Here is a 23,761-nt window from a genome sequence, read left to right as displayed (position 1 = left end):
ATAAATCAATTGTATTATTACTATTTTTTTTTAGATTAAGCAATATTAAAGCCAATAATACACTGCTATCCTCTTTATTTTCTGCATATGTGATAAATATGCTTTTTGAATATTCAAGTGAATTAAAATACTTAAATAAACACATATATATTTTTTCGGTTTCAATGCTTAACATAGTATAAGTGTTTTATATTTGTATTATTTGTAGTAAATTTCATTTTATTTTTGCTTCTTTGAGATTTTATATTATATAATCTGTTATACTTTTAATTTTTTTAGCGAAATACATTAAAATAAATATAGAAAAATTAATTCTTAAGTTTCGCTGAAACGAAACCGCGATAAAAATAATGCTTTGAATACTTAGGGGAGCGCGCAAGCTAATTTTTGTATTTACATAAAACATTAACGCTCGTGTTGTATATTTCATTTATATAAAGTTTTAAAAAAGTGTTTTCGAGACCGATTTTCCTATCGAGTGGTTATAGGAACCGAATGGAAATATTTCAAATGACAATCGTTTCGATGGCATAGTTAATTGTTCAAATTTTGTCAAGATTGTATCGATTCTTACAAAATATAACGAAATTCTTCAGTACATGGGATTAACTACAGCTGTTTAACTAGAGCAACGGTTTAGCAATAAGAAGAATGAATGTGTGAAAAAACTTTCGTTTACTTATGCCTATGCTAAGAGCTTTTTCATTTTTATTAATTAATAATAACATAATTTAAAAAAAAAAATATATATATATTGAAATCTCACACTTAGTATATAATTTTTTACCATGTGAAAACACTTTCGTGTCGAACTCTATTTAATATGTATATCTATAAACGGCAAAGTCAACTTCTTTTAGTAATTTAATTAAAAATTGACATCACGTTAAAACAATTACAAGCATATTATGAGGTTTTACTGCATGCAGACATGAAAAAGTAATTGCAAAAAAGAAAGGAATTAATAAATTTGTGTTTCATGAATTCTTTTACATTATTTGTATTCAACATTATTAAAATGTTGCAAGGTGCATACGTATTGGTTATATATAAGGCTATTCCAGTGTAAAATAAAAACTTAGTACTTGTAAACAGTGTTCAGACCACCCTCATACCTTATTAACCGGAACTCAATTTTAAGACAAATTCCGTTTTCTTTAGCATCCAAGCTTCATTAAACAAATATAATTGTAAATCGTGTGTAAATACAAAAAAATGTACAGCACGACAATTCTACTTTTCGAATTTGGAAAGCAAGGCAATACAAAAAATACGAAAAAAACTAGCAAAACACATTGCAGTCGAATTAACTGACATTCAATAAAATAAAAAATCGTGGAATAACTGAGTATGCTCACAACAAAGGATAATGTACAAAGTGTTACAGCATTGCAACACCAACAACATCATCATCGTCAATAACAACAATAACAACAGCAGAAACAACAACAACAACAAAAATAGCAACAAACAGCTCTAGCAAAATAAAATGGAACTATCTATATACATACATCTGTATATGGTATATTTAATTTGTAAAACAAGTTAACGCATAATATATATATATATATATATATACGGTTTATTTACTGGCATTTTAGCAGAGTCGTAGTCGTACACCTGCCTCTATTTTACTTAGACTGCCGTGTAAATTTATTTGTACGATGTTGTCCCGGTGGATATGCTGCGTGGGTTAGTTAATTTACAAATTGACATAGGTCGGCGGTGCCTGAGGTGAAAGCTGTTGAGTACTTGAGGAAGTGCCACTCGCACCTCCAGTACCACCACCAACACTTTGACCACTTAAACCTCCAGTAGCTGACCCATTAATAGATGCCACCGTTCCATTATTTCCATTGCTATTGGACATCATTTGAAGGTGTGTGTGCGTGTGGGAGGACGACGTCGACGAGGATGATGAACTCGATGATGAGTTTGGCAGCATAACTGTTGTCGCACCTACCATTGCCGGCGTTAGCATGCCGACACTTATGCTATTCACGGCTGGCCCACTACTGACAAGGCCAACGCCCACGCTGCTGTTAATCCCCAAACCAACGTTGGGACTGATTTATATATGTATATAAGTGAAAAAAAAATTATAATTGTATTTTTTTTTTGTTTTTTTTTTTTTTTTTTTTTTTTTTTTTTTTTTTGGTTTAAGTTTGTTTTAATAAAACAAAAAAATACATTCATTAAAGTATACAGTAAATATATTGCGAAAACCTCAACGTCAATTTTTTCAAAATTCAATAACCCAAAAAAACCTCGAATTTTCTGAATAGCTCCTCCTGCTCCTCTTCCTTCAAACAGTTTTTTTTAAACTTCAGCAGCAATTTGTTGATGTTAATTTGAGATTGACTTGCACTTTTTGCACGATTTTCCTGCATTCATGGTTGTTCAACAACTTTAAGCGACCCGTATGTTTATGAACTTGCCAAATTACGGGTTTCCTTGTACCGCTGCACGAATAGTGATTCGTTTTTTTTCCATTATCTCTCTAATTTCTGCATAAAATTTGCCTTGATCGTGCAAATGCAGGATGATTTTCCTCTAATGTATCTTAAAGCCATTTTTCTTTTGGCCATTATTCAGAAAAATAAAAAAAAACTACAAAGTTTTCTATGTTGAAATTCAAATTTGTGAAGCATTAAATAAATATATACTAAGTAGGCCATTAATTTTGTTCAGCAAAATACAGAATTTTACAAAAATGTACGTTGAAGTTTTTCGCAATATTTTGGTAGTATAATTTAATAAATATCCAATTCTATTTAAAAAATACTTCAAAAATTGAAATAGAGTTTAAAAAGCATGATGTGCCAATCTATTAGCTCGTCACTGTATGTGCTTTTGAAAATTGTTTAGTAATGCTACTTTAAACGAAAACACAAAACAGAATTATTAAATTCCACTCGATTATTGGGGACAGAACTGCAAAACAGGGGAGAGTTTCTCTATTAAGCCCAAAGAATTTCTTATGTAGGGTTTTCTGATTGGACACAGTTCATCAAAAACATTAGCCCCTCTTGCTGAAAAACTAACGTCGCAAGTCAACAGAGAATCGTCGCCCAAGGGAAGATGAATTCAGAAAAGTTTAAACTGAACTGCATTAAAAGAAATGATTAAAAAAAAACGATTTGATTTAATTTTTCTAAACAAACACATTTCACCAAATTCAATAGCCCATTTTTAATGAGTCTGACGTATACGAATTGAACTTATGCCGCCCACTACATATAGAAGCCAGCGAAAATGAGTGAATGTGTCACATCATTTACTTGCATTTCGCATACAAATTAAACCATACAGGCAACCAGTTTTAAAAACTCTTAAAGAAATCCAAAAAATTTTAATTTTATTTTGTTTAAAAATAACACCAAACTTCTAGGGGCATAGCTTTTAGCTATTAAAAATGAAAGGATGCACTATCCAGCTGAACCGTAGTTTTTTTTCTTCTTTGTTCTTGTTCTTTGTTGTTTTATATATTGCAAAGAAAAATACAACAAAAACGCAAAAATAGAAACAATTTTGAAACCCACACAAGCTTTAAATAAAAATAATAAAAAAAATGGTAGGTAATTTTAATAATAATTATAGTAATAATATTAATAATGATAATAATGATAATAAAAATAATATTAATAATAATAATTTCTGATTAAAAACTAAATTGTTTGTAATATGAACACCTATATTATTATAAAGTGGAAGAGTGAATGGCATTGCTAGTATCTAAAATGTGACATCCTTAAGTTTGGATATGGATATTAAATTGATGGACATGCGAGGGGAATCGGTTCGTTATCTTAAACAAATTATTTGGGATCAGAAGCTCGGATTCGCTTTCCGCTATAATCTTTTGAAAATGGGAAATGATAATAGTCGAACTATCTGACCGTAGTAAGGCGCGACGATTTCAAGAGGTTATTCAAGATAGCAATTCTTGTTTTATTGTATCTAAAAACCTTAAAAATCAGTTATTAAAATATATCTCATTCTTCTTTCTTATATATCTTATACAATGTGTATTTGTTGTAACTATTTTTATACCCTGAACCCATTGAAAATGGGAAATCAGGGTATAATGGTTTTGTTAAAAGTATGTAACAGGCAGAAGGAGGCGTGGCAGACCCCACAAAGTATATATATTCTTGATCAGGGCGACGAGCTGAGTTGATTTAGCCCTGTCCGTCTGTCTGTCCGACCGTCCGTCCGTCCGTCCGTCCGTCCGTCCGTATGTATGAACGCGTCGATTTCAGAAGATATAAGAGCTAGAGACTTCAACTTTTTTTTAAAATGTCCGAATATATCACGCGCATATCGAGTTTATCACTAAAAAACGATAACTCATTCCGATACTTTTTTATCGATAGAAAACCTTATCGAAGATCACTTAAATAATTATATCTCCTACATCTTTCAAGCTAGAGTCTCCAAATTTAAAATGTATATTAAGATGAATTTTATACAATTTCGGTTTTTGTTACCCTCATCTTCACCCTCATCTTTGTAAAAGTCGTATATCAAATACTAGAGACTTGTGCTTTGGTATACACATACATTTAAACATTATGATTACGTTCTGAAAGTTTCATTACGATCGTACGTCTAGAAATTAAATTATTCAACAATTAAATTCTCATAATATTGCCAACACTGCAGCGCAACCCAAGCGCAATCGCCTGTATATGTGAGTGTGTGTGTATGCGTGTGTTTGTTTGTATGCGTGTGTGCTTGCTTATTATTATTGAAATATCAGTTGCTTGTAGGGTTCAGGGGATCTCGTAGTCGAGCAGTCTCGACTAGAGCTTTCTTTCTTGTTATATTTTCGATACCGTCCTCAAATTTTATCAAATTTTTTTTTGATGGTCAGTTTTGATTTTCATTTTGTCAAAAATGACTATTCGATAGAATAAGTAGATTTCGTGCTGAATGCTTACATTACAGAAATAAATAATTAGCAAATTGTTTGGCCGATCAGCACACTCAGGTGGACGTGAATGTACATACAACCAATTCAAGTTTTTAAGTGTTTTCTTTAGGCATGTGTGCACATACATTCAACTGTGTAAATTCTAACACATTCATAGAATCACAATTGCCTTTGCTTGTTGCTTTGTTGCGTCAGAAAAACACACACAACACACACAACACACTTTTTTGTTACAAACGTGTACTGGCGATGTCGCCGAAATAAATATATATTTATATATATATATACGCACACTTAAATTGATCTATATAATATGATCTGAAATATGAGCTGGTTGTCAGTTGGCCAACTGCCTTGACCATTGACCAACCCATTGAAAATGGGAAATTAGTTTATAATGTTTTGGTGAAAAGTATGTAACAGGCAGAAGGAAGCATCGCAAACCCCATAGATTATATACATATTTATTCTTGATCAGGGTGACAAACTAACTTGATTTAGCCCTGTCCGTCTGGAGAGCTGAAATACTCGGATTTACCGTACGCAGTAAAAATTTATCATATTTTTTCGATAGCTTATCCGATATCTTTTAATGGATTTTATTTTTTTTCAGCCCAGTTGATAGATACGAATATTTTGTAATTTACAGATTTCACATATCAAGCGCCTTGGCCACTTTTCAAGTAACATAGACTTGTGCTTCGGAATATACACACATTTGAACGAGCTGAGTTGATATAGCCGTTCCGTCTGTCCGTCCGCCCAAAAGTTATAAGAGCTAGAGAGCTGATGGTTTGCATACATTTGGTATGCATAATCGTGTATACCATACGCAGTACAAGTTTGCCTTATTTTTCGATAAATCATTCGATAACGTTTTTATCGAGAACAATCCAAATATTTATTTTGTTTTTTTCAGCTTCATTTGAATACTTTTAGAGATGAATACTTTTACTGTGTATATACATATGATGAATACAAACATTTTGTAATTAACAGATTTTGGATACTACGCCCCCTAGAGACTTATGCTTCACGATGTAATATTGCTCACACTGCAGCGCAGTCCAAATGCAGTCGCTGCTTATTGCGCAGTCAGCAGAGAGTTCAGGGTATCTCCTAGTCAAGTAGTCTCGACTAGAGCCTTCTTACTTGTTTCTACTGTATATTTAGTGAAAAGTAAAACTTTCAGCTTAAATTTAAAATTTATATATTATATATTATATATACAATATATATAGACATCCTAATCAAGAATATATGTATATATTATGGGGCTGCCACAGCTCCTCCTCTTAATCAATTTAAGGAAAACAATATACCAAATTATTCTGATGACAGGTAAGTATATCGGAGTATATACATATCTATATTTCTTAGCAAGATATCTCTTTCTGTCTCTCTTCAGCCTACTCTGTCTCTCTTACTTCCTCCTATTGTATATCCCCATGAATAACTGTCATAGTTAAGTGCTAATAGACTAAAGGATCTGCCATTTTCTAGTTGGTCAATATCTAAATGGATAAATCAAAATATCTTTTGTTTTTGAAACAGGTGCACACAAGGTCAAATTAGAGCAATAATTTGCATGCAAATACATAGTATTTCGATCATTCTTCTTTTACTTTAAGGTCGATATTAGTATAACGTATTATTGCTCGTATGTGAATGTTGAATACCGTGAAATAGCTTATAGTAAAAATATGAATAGTGGATGTAGGGATTGGCAATTATGTGACAAACTTTTCTTTGTTTAGCTCTTTACGTAAAAGATTCTATTTTATTTTATTCTATATATATATATATATATATATATATGGCAAGAAAGTGTTTACACAGAGGTAAAGCTTTTTAATTTTTTACTTTGAGCCAGATAAACACAGTAAGAATAAGTATATTAAAATTTTTTAATGAAAATATATAAATTAAAATAATAAACACAAAATAATAAAAACATATTACACATTTCGCTAATCATCTAAATTAACCGTTCTTTTCCTGAATTTTCTGATCGACAGCGATGACAGCTACAATTTTTTGTGTGGTTTCATTATTAGTTGGAACAATTATTCCAGTAATTAGCCACGCACCGTATACCATTTGACCCAGTTGGTTTATTTCTCGAAAGACGGTGTATAATATGCTAAACCGTGCAAAAAAAAAAAGAGAATAGCCTCAAGTCAAATCCCGCAACAGGACGGCCTGGTCTATTAATACCCAGGCAGAGTGGATTATGCTGAGAAAAATTGACAAAAAAGCAACTATTTCGACCAGAAATCTTGCCAGTGAGCTGCAGTAGGATTGTGTGCTAAAACGCAACGATCTTTCGTCCCGAGCAGCCCGGAAAAAAACACTGATGTCGACAGATCACGGTTAAATGCATACAATGTTTGCTAGAATGCACGAAAATCAGCCAGATTCATATTGATATATTGTAATATTTGGTGATGAATCCAAAATGCTATATTATAACAATGGTCCAACTAGAGTGCAGCGCAAGCCCCTAAAAGCTCTCAAGAATAAAAATATAATACCGACTGTAAAGTTAGAAAAGCTTCCGGTAATGGTCTGGGGATGCATATCTAGCAAAACAGTTGGAGATCTATGTTTTATTGAGAACATTACGGATGCTGGACAAAATTTTAACATTTTATGCGAACATTTAGTAGCCAGTGCCAACAAATTTGGGTTTTTTCAAGACTGTATCATAAGGCAAGTATTGTGTAAAAATGTTTTGGATACGCTCAAAGCTCGGACTTAAACTCAATTGAGAATTTGTGGGCTTATCTGAATAAAAGAAACGCCAAGAGGCATCCAAGGAATAAAACTGAGCTGAAAACCATTGTTTTGGAGGAACGGAACCAGGAACCTGGTCCAATCGATGAATGGACGCTTGGGAACAGTCATAAATGCAAACAGTGGCCACACAAATTAAAATTATTAATTTGTACTACTTTGTAGTTAAAACACGATAATGAATTAATAGTTTTACTTGTGTAAAAACTTTCTTTTTATTTTTTTGTTATTTGCTTTTAATAATGTTAACATATTGTTATTTTTATTTCACAGCAGGCTGTCCCCAAGGCTCATGCCTATCCCCTATTCTATATAATATATATACCTCTGATCTCCCAATATTACCTCATTGCACTACCTCGGTCTTTGCGGACGATACAGCAATTCTCTGTGGTGGAATTCTTTCTGCAGATATAGTTCGAAACCTCCAAACAGCATATGACTCTTTAGGTACATATTTCTCTCAATGGAAAATTTTAGTCTGCCCAGAAAAGACCAAGGCTATATTCTTCACAAAAAAACGAAAGGACATCTACGTGCCAATAACAGACATCAGACTGGGCTCGGAATATATAAAGTGGGATCCAAATGTCAGGTACTTGGGTATTACACTGGACAGAAGACTTACATTCAAGGACCATATAACCAATACAAACAAAAAGCTCAAACATATTCTCCGTACGTTATATCCCTTTATAAATAGAAACTCGAAGCTAAGCATAGAAAACAAAATGTTCTTGTATAGGTCAATTTTCCAATCAGTTACTTTTTACGGTGCACCTGTCTGGTCAGATATAGCCAAATGTCACATAAGTCAATTGCAAATCGCACAAAATAAAATCTTGAAGCTTATTTTGAATCTTCCTTGGCATCATTCCACGTTAGATCTACACTGTCGAGCCAATGTTGAATTGGTAGATATTAGATTATCGCGACTATCGCAAAATTTCATAGCCAAGTGTCATGAATCAACATATTCACATATAAATGAACTGGCATAGCCATTTAATTTTAAGTATTTTTAGTGTTTAAGTTAGCTTGTAATAAATAACCTCGGGGTTTTCTATTTCTTTGATTTTTCCCCCAAATAATTAAGTCATATTATATACCATGTCATATCTCTAAGTAAATATCTAAGCAGAAAAGGCCTAGTTCCTAGTCTAAACTCTTTAATTATTGTAAGATACCATTCACAAAAAAAAAAAAAAAAAAAAAAAAAAAAAAAAAAACTGTAATTACAACAAAGAGTGAAATAAATTGAATTGAATTGAATTGAATTATTTCACATACTAATAAGTTTTTAGTTTAATTTAATTTCATTAAAAAAAAAAATTTTAATATACATATTCTTACTGTTGTTATATCGCTTTTTCTTCCCATTCTTGATATCCTTTTCTCTCTCAATTATTTATCTTTACCGGTTCTTCACCTGTCTATCTCTTATTTTTATGTAATCTTATGCCTCCACTGACAAAGCTAACTGATTGCTTGAGGAAATCTAATTCTATATGATCATAAAATGCTTTTTGATTAATTGATTTATTGAGAAACAGCTATACGTAACCGCAACTCATGTATGCATGTACCTATGTATGTGCAAATGCCTACATAATTCTTAAGGTCCAAACTGCGTTTATATATACGTAATCTACACGAGGCTAATTCATGACTTGCATGCAGATAAAGATCTCAATTTTCGAATTTAATATTGTCCAAGAAGAATCGCTGTCTAATCAATTTAATTTACATATATCGATATTAGAAATTCGAATAGGATGCTTACAAAAAGAAAAGAGAGAGACAGAGAACAAAAAAACTAATTAAAATAGATGGGTGTGACTGGAATAAAACTAGGTTGGCAGCACTGATTGATTCGTTCCCGTTTTTTTAGACGACTAATAAAAGTCTTGTAAAAAGAATTGGTGAATCATTGATTGATAAACGTCGTAATGTAATGTGGGCTTAGCAAGCTGTTAATTTACAAGATACTTATCATCTGTTTTCAACGTACCTGCAGGGCTTGCACCACTGATTCTGCTGATCCAGTCCAAAGCGTGCTCGACACTTTTTCATATTGTTGCCTAGGAAAGAAAGTATTAGGTTGTTTTTGCAGAGTTTAAGGCATTCATATTAAGGTGAGTTCAATTTAATTGAGCGTGAAATCAAGTTTTTTAGTTGGACAGCAAATTAAATATAGTTAAAGCACTCAATTAAAGTTAGCTTACGAAAATGTAGGAGAAAGAGTACCACTACGATTAATACGAAACAAGCAAAGAATCAAGCTCAAACATAATATCATAGCTATGTACATATCTAATGTATAGATTCGAAACATTAAACTTAGAGCATCACTACTGATACTTCTACGCAATAAATTTGTCTTAAAACACAAATCTATTCTCTAATGAAGAATATTATACAATAATCCAAAATACATTTAACATTTAAATATTTTTTTAAGAATCCTTGTTTATTTTTCATTCAATTCAATTCATACAATCTTCAAAATTTGCAATATATAAAAATCGAAATACCCTAAAATAGAGACATGAAGGCATATGTCGTAAAATGCAGGACGCCTCGTCCATCTTTAGGAAGGTGTTCTTCGAATGTCACAATGGTTCTTTGCCCATCGTACAGATTTCTTACAAAAAATAATACATGGTTAACACTCATATTAGCTTTTCTCCAGCCACAAAACGTTTCACCAACGCTCCATTTGCTTGTGCACTTCATTAAGCTAGAGTTCAATTGAATTCCGGTTTATTTTGGTCTAAGCTCTTGTAAAATTCACTTCTACTTGGTTAATATCCATAGGTCATTATTCTTTAATAGGTTATAATTACCTTCAACCACTCGAAAATTGTTGAATTCTATGTAACAGGCAGAATAAGGAGTAACAGACGATAGAGTATATATTTTCTTGATTAAGGCGACGAGCTGAGTCACTTTAGCCCTGAACGCACACGACTTGTGTGTCTAAATATTTATGTATTGGTTCTAATGTAAGCTGATAAGATGCAAAATATCTCTAAAACAAGTAAGAAGGCTCTAGGTCGAGACGGCTCGACTACGAGATACCCTGAACCCTCCCAGATGATACCCTAATCATTCTTTTGTAGTAGGTCTATCTTCATGAAACTTTCAGATCGTGATCTAATGTTCAAATGTATTCCGAAGCACAGTCTGTAGTACTTGAAATACGTTTCTTTTTTACAAATTGGGAGCGAAGGAGCGCCCTGTAAATTACAAAGTCTTCGTATCCATGAAATATATATAAGCAATGAATCTAAAGTCTCCAGGTTTAATGGTATTCAAATTAGACTGGAAAAAAATTAATTAATTTATCGATTATCCTCTATACGAAATGTATCGAGCAAATATGAATTACTTGGACCGCGTATGGTAATTTCTGATATTGGCGTGCATATGGACGGACGGGCGGACAGACGGAATGGCTATATCGACTCAGCTCGTCATGCTGATCAAGAATATATATATACTTTATGTGGTCAGCGGTATTTCTTTCTGCTCGTTAAATACTTTTGTACAAAACCATTATATCCTGATTTCCCATTTTCAATGGGTTCAAGGTATAAGAATAACTGAACATAAATCGTGAAATTCACTAAACATTTGGAGCAAAACTCTTCTTCTGTATAAGTAACCTAGCATGTATATAAGCTGTTTTTAAGTATCGCATCATGTCTCAATTAGCATCTGTGAATTTAAATTTGGCTATATGAATAATTCTAAATATCTATAAAATTGATAAGAGTAAACTGTTTACAAAGACAATTCAGATTTATGGGTAACAAGACGTACATACACATGCATACATACATTTTAATATACATATACATATAGGGTTAGATGATATGAATGATAAGTGTGTGTGCTCTATGATTTGTTAAGCTGAATAATCACAAAGTATAGCTCCCATGTGCAAATCGTATGTACAAATTCCTACATTGACTTAGATATCCATATTTTTTGATTTACCAATGTATATATATATATATATATATTTTTTTTTTAATTTAATTTATATATATATATATTCTAAGTAATTTATTTTTTTATCGATTACGTTAAGTCTATGGGAATTTTTTTATTGCTTTGCGCTTGAATTATTTTTATTAATTGTTTTTGTATTTTTGGTATGTATGTAAGATAAAATTTGTTGTATCTAACCTCCTGCATCACTGTTAGTATCTTGTTTCCGTTTCCTCTTCTTCCCACGTGATGCATTCGTTCGCGAGCTCCAATCGGGATACATTTGCATGTGCAGTTGACGTTCCCTTCTAGCTAGCTCGTAATATTTCGCCTGCTCCTCACGCCCCAAGGCATGCCACTGTATGAGGTGGGGCGTGGTACATATATATATATATATATATATATATATATTTTTTTTTTTTTTTTTTTTTTAAGATTCATATTCATTTTTATATTGTATACATGCACACAAGTGGACAATCAGATTTGATATTATTTGGAAATTTGTGTGTTTGAAATTTTATTGCGATATGCGCAAATGAATAATGTTGAAAAATAAAGAGAGATAATATATGCAAAGGTATATATTAATCAATTGTTGATTCTTATTTGTTGTTTATATGCTATAATTACTATTAATACTTGTCAATATTTGCACCCGCCAATCAATCGAATATATATATTTATATATATCTGTACGTCCATATTATCGCAAATCTTTCAAAAGCTTATGACGGATCGATCTTGTAGACGGTTTCGGGTGCATGCAATTCGCCAATTTGAGTTCACACACGTAAGGACATGTACACATGTATATATATATATATATATATATATATATATATATATATATATATATATATATATATATATATATATATATATATATATATACTATTATATATATATATATATATATATATACCGTATGTGTACATGTCCTTTTATGTCCTTTTATATATATATATTATATATATATAAAATATATATACGTATACGTATGTGATTTTTATTCATCAGCAATCCTAGGAAATCAAAGCATTAAATAAAATAAAATTTGTTCTTCTTAGCCAACGTATCGTTCACTTGTTTTTCTATTTTTCAATTCAGCTTGCCAATTGAATAATTCGATAATTCACACATAAGTATGTTGTGTTCGTGTTAAGTGTATTGTTTTGCCAATTGAACCACAAAGATAGGTTCTTAATCCTGCTAAGCCAGATATAGGTACATCGCACTGCTTTTACAAAGCATTTTGCCTCGGTCTTTCTCTCTCTCATTCTCTATCCATCGTATTTCCCAATTTCTTTTGAATAGTTTCTCAAATACAAACAATATTTTTTACATAACAAATATTGTATAAAAAATATTTCATTTAAGTACCATACCATTATCCATTAGAACTATTCATTCTCCATCATCCACACATCAATGTGTATTCAAATATGCTGACACTTTAAATACTACTGCATCTGGACATTTCCTAATCTTTTGTTGTCTCTATGTATATATACATATATGAAGCAGAACTAAAAAAAAAACAATAAAACCAAAATGTTTGGACAAGCTTATCTACGCTCTACTGAAGCTGGGATCAAATATATATTTACTCTCTTTTTGATTTTCCATTACTTGTGGTTTATAAATAAGGTTTCGCATTCTGCTTGGAACATAAACATATTTATTTATATAGTTCTTTCTACTCTACGACTCTAACTAAAATTGCTGGTGTAGTATTCAAAGAGTTAATTTTAAGATCATTTGATTTCTTTCGTATAGGATTTTTTTTTGCTTGTTTGTTGCGTTTTACAATTAGTATTTATTCTACGTATTTACACAAGTTATATAAATAGAGTTGATGTACATGTGATTATTATAATTATTATTTTTTGTTAGTTCTAGTTTTTGGTTTAGAAGTACGGTTAGTAACTGATATTAAATGTGTGCTTATTATTATTTTTATTTTATTTTTATTTTTTTTGTATTTGTTTGTGTACGTATGCATATGTGTGCATGTATGTGTGGTTTAATGAAATTTTGCAAACACAAAAAGAAGGAGAATTTGAATGCGGTTAGAGTAAAAAGAAAGATAATATATTTAGTGTTAGAAATTTGACAATTTTGTGCAATACCTCCCGAATCCGAAGTCGATCTGTCTTTTTTACGCTTTTTCTTTTTTGAAACGTAACCGTAGTTATCTCTAGCGCTCCAACCTGGATACAATTCCATATGCAATTGGCGCTCTTGTCGCGCTTTTTCATAATATTTGCTTTGTTCTTCGCGGGAAAGTTCGTGCCACTACAAAAATGTATTCCATTAATGTTAAAATTCAAAAATTGTTCTATTTCTCTTGATATGTATTATTCAATGTATTTAATCTGGGAAAATACTCACTGACTGTCAATTAGGTAAATATATATGTCGAAATACATAATCGATTATAAATCATACCAGTCAGTCAGTCAGGGTAGTGTACTTATCTATGGATCTATTCATAAAACGTCTTTACAATAATCTCAGAAGTCGAATAATACATTCGTATATTATTGTGCATACAAAGACAAATATACAAATTTAGAATAAACCCCCAAAACGCTGCATTTAGCTATCAAAATTTATATATATATATATATATATATATATATATATATATATATATATATATATATATATATAATTGAGAGTGAGAGAGAGATAGAGATAAATCTTACCCGCCGACCCAATATTTGATTTATCGCCGCTGACTCTTTGAGTGTACATTCGGCGACAACTTTGGCTCGCATTTCCTTCATATATAGCATAAATGCATTTAGTGGTTTCTTGATATGTGGTTTTTTTTTATCATTTGAACTATCTTTACAGTCGTTAGCTTGCGAATTTGAGGAGCCTTTCGTTTCCAGGTTTCTGCAAATAGAAAACACAACTATTATTTTAAATCAATTAGATACATAAAATTAATTAAATTATGTTCGTATTTGTCGAGAAAACAATATTAATGATTTATATTTTCTCATACAGGATAACCGGAATCAGATAAAACAAATTATAAATAACCTTACAGATTTTTTAGAACCATTTCATTTAAAAGTGACTAGTCCAGTAATTGTAATACAATAGTTGAACAGATTACTACACTTAAATAAAACGTATGTAGTGCTATTGCCCAACTGTGAACTAACTCAAGTAAGAGCGAGATCAGACTGCTCGACCAAGGATATTATAACCCATTTATTTCGGCAGGGAATAACAATTTTTGTAGACTTGACTAAATTTACAGTATTTGATAACCAGATGTAAGAGGTGCTAATGTAATCGAATTACAAAATTTAAAAATTAACAAAATATCTGCCTTTTTACAGTAACCAATACTGACTCTTGCTGTACAGAAACACTTATTTGAAATTTTTCATTAGAGTGCGGAATGATGATATTTTTGGAAATTGGCCAATTTGCTTGTTAACAACTTCTGTGATTTCAATGAAATTTCATAAATCCGTAAAAAAAAAAAAAACTTTAAAATATTTATGAAAGAAATTTACATTTTGTTTAGTCTGTTTCCAATGCTTAAATCGTAGGGTGCATCCGACATAGGCATAGTAGATAACCCATCACAGTTTTCATTTAGCACACCTTCCGATAAAGCTTCAATTGGACCAGACCCGGTTCCAACTCTAGCTCCAGTTTGAGATCCAGCAGCCGCAGTAAGAGCGTCAAGCTGTGCCTTAAACATATCGCTGAGGGCTCTTTCCTGCATAGCTGTAACAGCTGCAACAGCTGCTGCAGGCGAATGCCTATCCTGAATGGCTGCTGCTGCTATTGCTGCCGCCGATGATCCCGGCGGTAAGGACGTAGAGGATGAGGCAGCAGATGAAAACATTGATGGCGAACTGACTTGATACGCGTTACAGTTCAGCTCTTTGCTTGACTGATAGTCCAACTGGCTTGTAGGAGTTGCAATGCGGCGCGCATAGCGTGACTTGCGCCGATTATGGTATTTGCCACTATTGTTACTGCTATTAGTAGTAGCCGGTGCCAGAGTGGCACTCGAGCACTTGAGGGGAAGAGGTCCTCCATTGACTGTTGAACAGCTGCTGTTACTGCTAGTTGGCGGCGTGACTGGTATTGGTGTTAATTGTTTGTCGGCCAAATAGGCTGGATCGCCGCCGCAGCTTAACATTGATTCTCGTGTAAGCAAGCCGTGCTGGCTACTCGGCGTTAGATTTAAGACGGAGGTATTCGAAACAGAAGCAGTTGCAGGTGCAGTTCTAGGAGTAGACGCAGGCGCAGCGCCCATTTTTGCCTGCACTGTTGCCAGCGATGTATACTCTAACAGTATTTCGGCTGTATCAACAACATTTGCCTCAGACGGGTGCGCGTTGTGCTTCGAGTGCCAAATACAAAAAGGTGAGGATGAGCAATCTTCATCGACCTCGTCATCGTCATCGCTGTTGCTATTTTCGGCACTCTCGTATCTGGAATTGGATAGCTTTATTTGTTGGGTAGCGCCGGCTGCTGCCGCTGCGGCTGCCGCTGCGGCTGCCGCTGCTTGCTTTATAATAATATTTTCAATATCTTGCAGTGTACGCCGATTCTCCGACGAATTTATTTCAGGTTCATTGTTGAAGTTCTCCTGCTTGTATACGCTCTCCACATCGGCTTTGCTCTTTGACGCTGTATCGACCTCAGCTGATAGCGCAATCGCAGCCAGAGCCATCACATTGTGAGTTGGCGACTGGCTGTTGTTTATCGTTTTGCTATCCGGGTGCAGGCCCAGGCGCTGCAGACTGCGTTGATAGTAGAGCTCGGCACTGCTCCACTGATGATAGAGCCTACGCACTTGACCTAACATACCATTGATTTGCATTCGATTGCTCTCTAACTCGCGCTGCACAGTTAGTTCAAGTGACACGGCGGACGCGATGGTTGCTTCGTTGTTATTGTCCTCATTAATAGCTGTTGCCGTCGATGATGGTTGCATGAGACTTAGCTGAAATTGACTGCAAAGCAATGTCAACTGCTCTAGTCCCTTCTTCACATCAAACAACACATTCTTCTGCTCTCGAAAAAAATAAACCTTTGAATCGCTTGCGCTGTTTCGTGATGACCTTTGGTTGCCTGACTTACATTTGCTGTCTTTTTGCTCATCGACTTCATTTCGACTGTTGTTATTGTTGTCATGTGATATTGCTGTTGGCAATGGCAGTGGCAACGGCAATGGCAATGCCGTTGCTAATGGGATAGCTTCTGGATCCGATTTCGGTAAGCCTGAATATTCAAATATTTGTAGCCTACGCTCTCGCTGGCGCTCCTGATGAACATCTAAGGACAAATGAGGCTGTTGCAAAAATTGAGCATATAGTAATTGTGTTGCCAGCAATTGTTGATGTTGTTGCTGCTGCTGCTGCTGCTGCCTTTCTGTGGACTTATTTCTATTGTATATGCGATGGGCCAGTATGGAATCGCGATTATTGCAACTCCCCTCCAACTGATCTCTCTCCTCCATTTTGGACCAATGGTTGAGCATATTATGTTTCTGTTTTCTCAACAATATTTCCGACATCAAATTCGATGTTGCTGTCGTTGGCAATATAGGGACAGCATTATTTGAGGTTGGTGCATTAAAAATATGCTCCATTGCATCAGCGTTGGTTTTCGGCAATGGCTCGCCATGTGGTTGAGTTAACGTTGTTGACGTTGATGTTGACAATGACGATGTTGTTGAAGATGATTGTGAGATCGAATCGTTTATCATATTGCCAATCGGCATGGAAAGCTCCTTGAGCTCTTTATTCTCATCGGGCACTTCGTTGCCATTCAATTGCACTGTTGGCCTATACGTTATATTAGTTATCTCTTTAGGCGGAGACAGTCCGCCTCTGGAATCTCTCATCGTAAGTAACAGAGCGCGAAACCGTGCTTCCTCGAATTCCGCACTACTTATCCACTCATTTGCACAGAACAGTTCAACATATTGCCTAGAATCATTTTAAGCACTCCCTTCTTCTAATTCGCGCGGCCGATTTGCAGCATTTGGATTTGCAAACTTGTTTCTCTGAATTCTTATTTCACGGGCTTTGATCGAATTCGATTTCTGTTTATAGATAGCCTTTTTAAAATTGAATAAACTTAACTTTAAATCTGATGGCCCTCAGAAAATGGGTTGCGCACATCTTAAGTGATGACTCCCCTATTGTCTCGAAATCCATCATCATCAATTTGTAATTATTATTTTCGAATCTTATTCTGATACTTCTTTATCTACACAAACGTATAACTGCTCACTTTTCCATATATGTATAAAAATTGATCAAAATTTAAACAATTGCTTGATTTTATTTTTTGTTCTTGACCTACACCACCCTAAAAATCTAGCTATCTAGCTCTTTCAGAGAGAGAAACTAAAGGAGAAATGTTCATAGCAATAATATATTACTCTCTCGTGGAAAAACTCTCTCAGCATATTCATTATGCAATATAAATGGGTGTATGGGTGTCTGGGTAGCATAACATAACCATAAAGTCTATAGTAATTAAACATAACTCTACCATTTAAATGAAGCTGCCCAGAATGGGCATCTACCTGCTCGTAGATAGAGTATTGCAAAGTTGTTGACACCAAGCTGTTAGTGAAGCAAACAGAGCCAGCGGACAAGCGCAGTAAACAACACTATCTACAACCCTGTTGCCTGCCTGTTGCGGATATATATATATATATAAATATATGAATATAAATATGTCTATATCTGTTTATAAAAAAATAGTTTAATTTACAATAGAACTCTAATCGGATCTCAAATTTCACTATTTTGATTCCATTGCAATAAAAAGCCCTTGCTATCTTCCTTTTTCTCTCTTTTACTGACTTGTATATTTGTTTGTATGTATTACTGAGTTGATTTATGGCCATCGCCTTAAACACATTTTAGGGATATATATATATATATATATATATATATATGTTCGTAATTTAATGTAGATACATTTTCCGTTATTAGAGACACACTTAAAATCACTCGTGATTTCTTTGACTGAATGGGAGTTTGAATTCTCACTAGCAAAATACAAAATGTAGGAGTTTATTAATTTTTAAATATATCTCTCTTGGCCTTCTTTTTTGTTTTGTTTTGTGTTTGGTACACTGGACACTGCACATATGTGATATAGGCTACACGTTTAAGCTGTATTTGTATTTGTTCCTCTCATAGTGAATTATTCCAGGAGTTTACATTTGGCGATTTAAGTAGGTTTCATGATAGGCTTTAATTTTTGCATAATTCTTTTTTATTTTAATTAAACTGTCTGGCCAACAATTTTTGACGAATTACTTCCGACCTTCGCTGGCTTTTAAACCAAAATTTACAATTGTATTCGACTACTCCCCTCTCTCTATCTGTGGGAGACAGAGAGAGAGAGAGAGAGCCCGGTATGTGACAACTCAAAATATTTGCGCGGTGAGAAAGAAGAGAAAAGGCTCTCTAGCTCTCTCTCCTCTCTTGAACAATGTTTCCATATGCATCAACTAAAATAGAGCTTCAGCATCAACTGAGCGGCTGTAATTATTAGGGACGCGATTTTATTATTTATTATATTTATGATGGAACTTTTGTTTGCATTTGAAAGAATAAATTTATTAATCGAAGTTATGAATATATATATTTAATATATTCTTTTACTTTTAAATTATATTATTATACTTTTAATTCAACTATGATTGAAAATCCACCTTTTTTGTATAAAAATTGATTGGCAACTTTTGAAGTTTTCCAATTTAATCAATAATTTATTATCAATATAAAAAAATAAATAAACAAATAAATCATCTTTTAACGATCCCATATTTCTATATACAGATTGAACACAGCTTTTATTGACAGAATCTAAATCAGCCGTCGCTCTGATACGCGATAGTTCTGAGTTAATTACCACCGTTCGGAGTCGTACTTGCTGTTCGCTAATGTGAACAGTTGCGTAGCTGTTTATTGAGAAAGAAACACAGTAGTGCCATCTGTTGGCGAAAAACGTTTTCTGAATGATTCGATAGGAATTACCATAATTTCCTTACAAATAAACGGGAAATATACAAATTTCCCAATATAACTTTTTTATTATTATTAAATTATTATCTGTTTGGATTGATTGAATCAATATAATAAATTAATAAATAATATGAAAGTAAAGGAAAAAAAATCAGAAAAAATATAAAGGAGCACTTCAGAGGGGGAGAAAATTGGAGTTGCAATTAACCGGTAACCTAAATCGCACTTCGAATTTTAAATTAAATGGAATATAGGCAAATTGTTGAGCCATTTAGGTTCATTCCTCCTTTTTCTATTTTTTTATTTATTTATATATTTCTTTATTTATTTATTTATTTTTTTTTTTTTTTGAAGTGGTAGTGTATGGTAAAGCCCCTTAGGGGTTGCTTAGTAATGCGCAAACGCAAGCATTGGAATGGGCCAATAGGAAAGTTTACATTTCTTGTGTATGCATATGTATATGAGTTTACGTCCCTATGTGTGTGCGACAGTGTGCATGTACGCTCAAGTGGGCTGTGTGTATATTAAATATGGCGTCCATTAAGAGTCCACCCAAAAAGCCGGAATTATAGAAGTGTTTAATGATTATATGTAAGAAGATTATCATATATAAACAAAAAGCGTTTTCGTAATATTTTACATATATATTTAAAAAAAAGAGACTAGTAAAAAATATTCGTAGCAATATATGTATGACTGAAACTTCGTAATAAATAATCTATTACACGTTAAAACACAATAACATATTACGAAAATAAATTATTAACCAAGTGCTACATAATGTGAATTTCATTTGATACTCTATTCTCTATATTTGAAATTATCTTTAAACATCCGACATATTTCACTTAATCATTATAATTTACCTCGAATACCGATTGCTCGTTGTGGAATCCTGCACTCCGCAATCCTGTTTTCCCGTGGATGCCACAATCGCTGAATGGGAATTCAATACGTGATGAGATGTGGCATGAACCGAAGGCAACAGACTCGGAGAGAACCGAAATGGAAAATCGCTGAGTGTCCAAAAATAAATAAATAAATAAAGAATAGTTCGCTCTCAACTGTGATTTATATTTCGAAATTTATTTTATAATCACCTTGACAGCGTTGTATTAATTGGAAGCGAGGATGGATAGGGCGTTCTAAAACTAGATGCTGAGTATACAGATGGTGTGTGCCTAAGAAAAATGGAACCGAAACAAAATAATCATAATTAACACCTTTCAAATATGAGAATGATAGACGTTTCATTGAAGTCCATTAGCTATTGGCATCACAGTTACCAATGAATAGACGTAGCCAATTAGATAAGAGCACGATATTTTAGTGAAATATTTCCCACTTACCATGAAGCTACTTGCGACATGTCGGGACTTAGCATCGGATAAGGATATTGCGTTGCAGCAAACGGATACAAGGCAGGACGAGTTAGGCCTAAGAAAAAGAAACAAGTACTAATGGTTAATTTGTAACGATCATATAATATAATATAATAATTTAATATAATAATAATCATATAATTTTTACATATATAATCAATAAATTATTTTTTTAAAACTACTAAGAAATGCCAAAGTACAAATTTTTGTAAAGTAAAAAAAGTAATTATTTAGGATACGACCAAAGGTTAAAAACATTCGAATAATTTTGGCAACTGTCTGGAGGGACTCTGGAGCAACTAATTTGTCAAATGATGGATTTCTACCTACTCAATTTTTTCTCAATTTGTATATACATAAATTTTTGTAAAAAAAATTAACAGAAATTTGATCGTCCAACTGTAAAGCTGTAGAGGATACAACTTCATTGGATTTTGGCTAATAGGCAAAGATATATCAGCTCCAAACTTTTATTACATCCATGTATAAAATGGATGTAATATATATATATATATATATACAAGGATCATATATATTTGGATCAAACCACTCATACTATACTATTTATATTTGGCAATATTATGAGATCCTATTTATAAGTTCTCAAACTTAATTAAACTTTCAGATCGTGATCATAGGTAGTAAAAAAGCTCTGGTCGAGACTGCTCGACTACGAGATCCCCTGAACCCGCCTTGGCAAACTCGCAGTAGGCAGCGACAGCGCTTAAAGTGCGCTGCAGTGCTGGCGATATTATTTAATTTCTAGACGTACAATCTTAATCAAACTTCTATAACGTCTCTCGTATTTGAACGCCTTTTACAAATATTTAATATATAAATATTAAGCTATTATTTACCAAAAATTAACGAAATTGTAAAAACAAATGCAACTCAATATATATTTTAAATTTTAAAACTCTAGCTTTAAAGATGTGGGAGTATAATTTTATAATTGATTTTCGATACTTTTTATCGATAAAAAACGGAATAAGTAATCGATAATCGAAATCCGCGATATATATACGGAAATAAAAAAAATTGAAGTCTCTAGCTCTTATATCTTCTGAGATCGACGCGTACAAACATACGGCATAAGGCAACTAACTTCACATGTGCGAATAATGAATCCCCCTCAAATTTTGTTTAAATTCGTAAATATGGGATTATTTAGTGCATTTCCCAATTCTCTCATGTCTCATGTATTCATTTCTATTGAAGATTTGTTGTCGCATCTATTTCATGGACCGCTGGCTGTCGTTGTTTTTTTTTTCCCCTAACAATGAAATTCTTAGTGTTGTCATTTTCAAGTTGTTTTGTATGGTAGAGTATAGTATGGCATGGTTATATCCAAAGCTGGGAAAAGGGTGTAAAGGGTCTGTCATTTGCCACAGCAATAACCCGCGGGCTATATCGAATGCGTGTGCTGCGAAGGAGGGTCGCAAAGGGCTCGCGCAAAAAAGACACGAAACTAGCGACAGAAAAGGATGTCATTATTATGTGGTTGTGCAACATGCTTTTTATTCATTAGGCGTTCTCCATATTATATACCCTATGCTGGCTGAAAATGCGAAGGCAGTATAAAAAGCTTAGAGCACGAAAGTGCTCATATTCTTGAAACATGACCATCTCTGTGAGTACGGACGGTTCAACATATAGCGACATAAAATTTAATTTCATATCTTATCTCATATCTGATAAATGTTTCCGTACAATTGCACAGCACAGTGGTGTTCCCATGATCCCATGTTCCAACGTTAGTCTACTATGTAACAAATGAATAACAATATTCAAAGTTTTGGATTCCACAAAATCAATGAAAAAATCGATAATGAGCTAAATATGAAGCCTGAACATGCAGCTGAAGGTATCTCTTAGTCGAGCACTTCCGCTCCTAATTGATTTTTATTTTTCATTTTAGATTTCTAGTTGAATGAGTCTGGCCGCATTAGTGATACTGATATCTTTGTGTCGTTCGCTTCGCAACCCTTAAGTACGTTGCCCTACAAATTGGCGAGACATTCGATTAGTTGAAGTAAAACATAATATTTAACATATATGCATAATAATCATTATTCATTTTAAGTATCATTTTATTAATATATTTGTTTATATTTGTTTTTATATTCAGTAAGCCTATTAAAATTATTGTAGACTCTGTTTCATCATAAGCCAGAGACCCTAAGATGTTGCAGAAGTGAATCCCAACCTTGTAAAAAGAACTGAAGGATGTTATTTAGTCGACGTAGCCTATGCATCTCAGTGCGGACAAATTCATGAGTGTCAACCCCGTTTGTCATTGCGAATGCCGTATTAAAGCTTATTGCTTTAAAATGAGGAAAACTGTTACCCGTTCCCGTTCCCAGTCCGATTTCAAACTCCATTCCCAATTTCCACTCCCCTTTGGTCATGCTCAATGCGGCTATTTGTGCTGTGCGTAATACTTAAGCTGCGCATATCATTATCGGGCAATCTAAAGAGGCATGTGCCAAGGACGACTACGACAACATCGACGACAACGATTGCGATCCCATCCCAATTTCGATCCCGATAAACGGGCATGAGCTGTAGGGGTTGTTTGCACTGCCAACCCCTGCTGTCAAAGGCCATGAGCGTCG

The 23,761-nt window shown here is 33.5% G+C and overlaps 1 protein-coding gene across 11 annotated transcripts in view; it reads right to left on the bottom strand.

The window, feature by feature from the left end:
• pan (transcription factor pangolin) overlaps nt 1-23,761 on the bottom strand; it is a 58,999-nt gene that overhangs the window by 4,699 nt on the left and 30,539 nt on the right. Inside the window, exons 6-12 of one of the 11 annotated variants that reach the window (XR_016197237.1) lie at nt 21,114-21,201; nt 20,865-20,945; nt 20,631-20,780; nt 14,440-14,632; nt 11,927-12,086; nt 9,744-9,813; nt 1,591-2,066 (exon numbers count right to left, since the gene is read on the bottom strand). Coding sequence is in view for 6 of the 11 variants with exons in the window: in XM_089262913.1 (XP_089119039.1) it covers nt 9,744-9,813; nt 13,861-14,026; nt 14,440-14,632; nt 15,268-17,618 (2,780 nt within the window). In the remaining 5 variants the exon portion in view is untranslated. Of the gene's footprint in view, nt 1-1,590; nt 2,067-9,743; nt 9,814-11,926; nt 12,087-12,734; nt 13,675-13,860; nt 14,027-14,439; nt 14,633-15,267; nt 17,647-20,630; nt 20,781-20,864; nt 20,946-21,113; nt 21,202-23,761 lie in introns of those variants that run through there. The other 10 variants (XM_089262918.1, XM_089262917.1, XR_016197234.1 and 7 more) reach the window with 10 other exon arrangements.

Source organism: Drosophila navojoa, chromosome 6 (genome assembly GCF_054131105.1).
Source record: "Drosophila navojoa isolate 15081-1374.11 chromosome 6, UAZ_NAV_1.0, whole genome shotgun sequence".
In the NCBI taxonomy this organism is placed as follows: Eukaryota; Metazoa; Arthropoda; class Insecta; order Diptera; family Drosophilidae; genus Drosophila; species Drosophila navojoa.
This window is presented reverse-complemented; position numbering and strand designations above follow the sequence as displayed.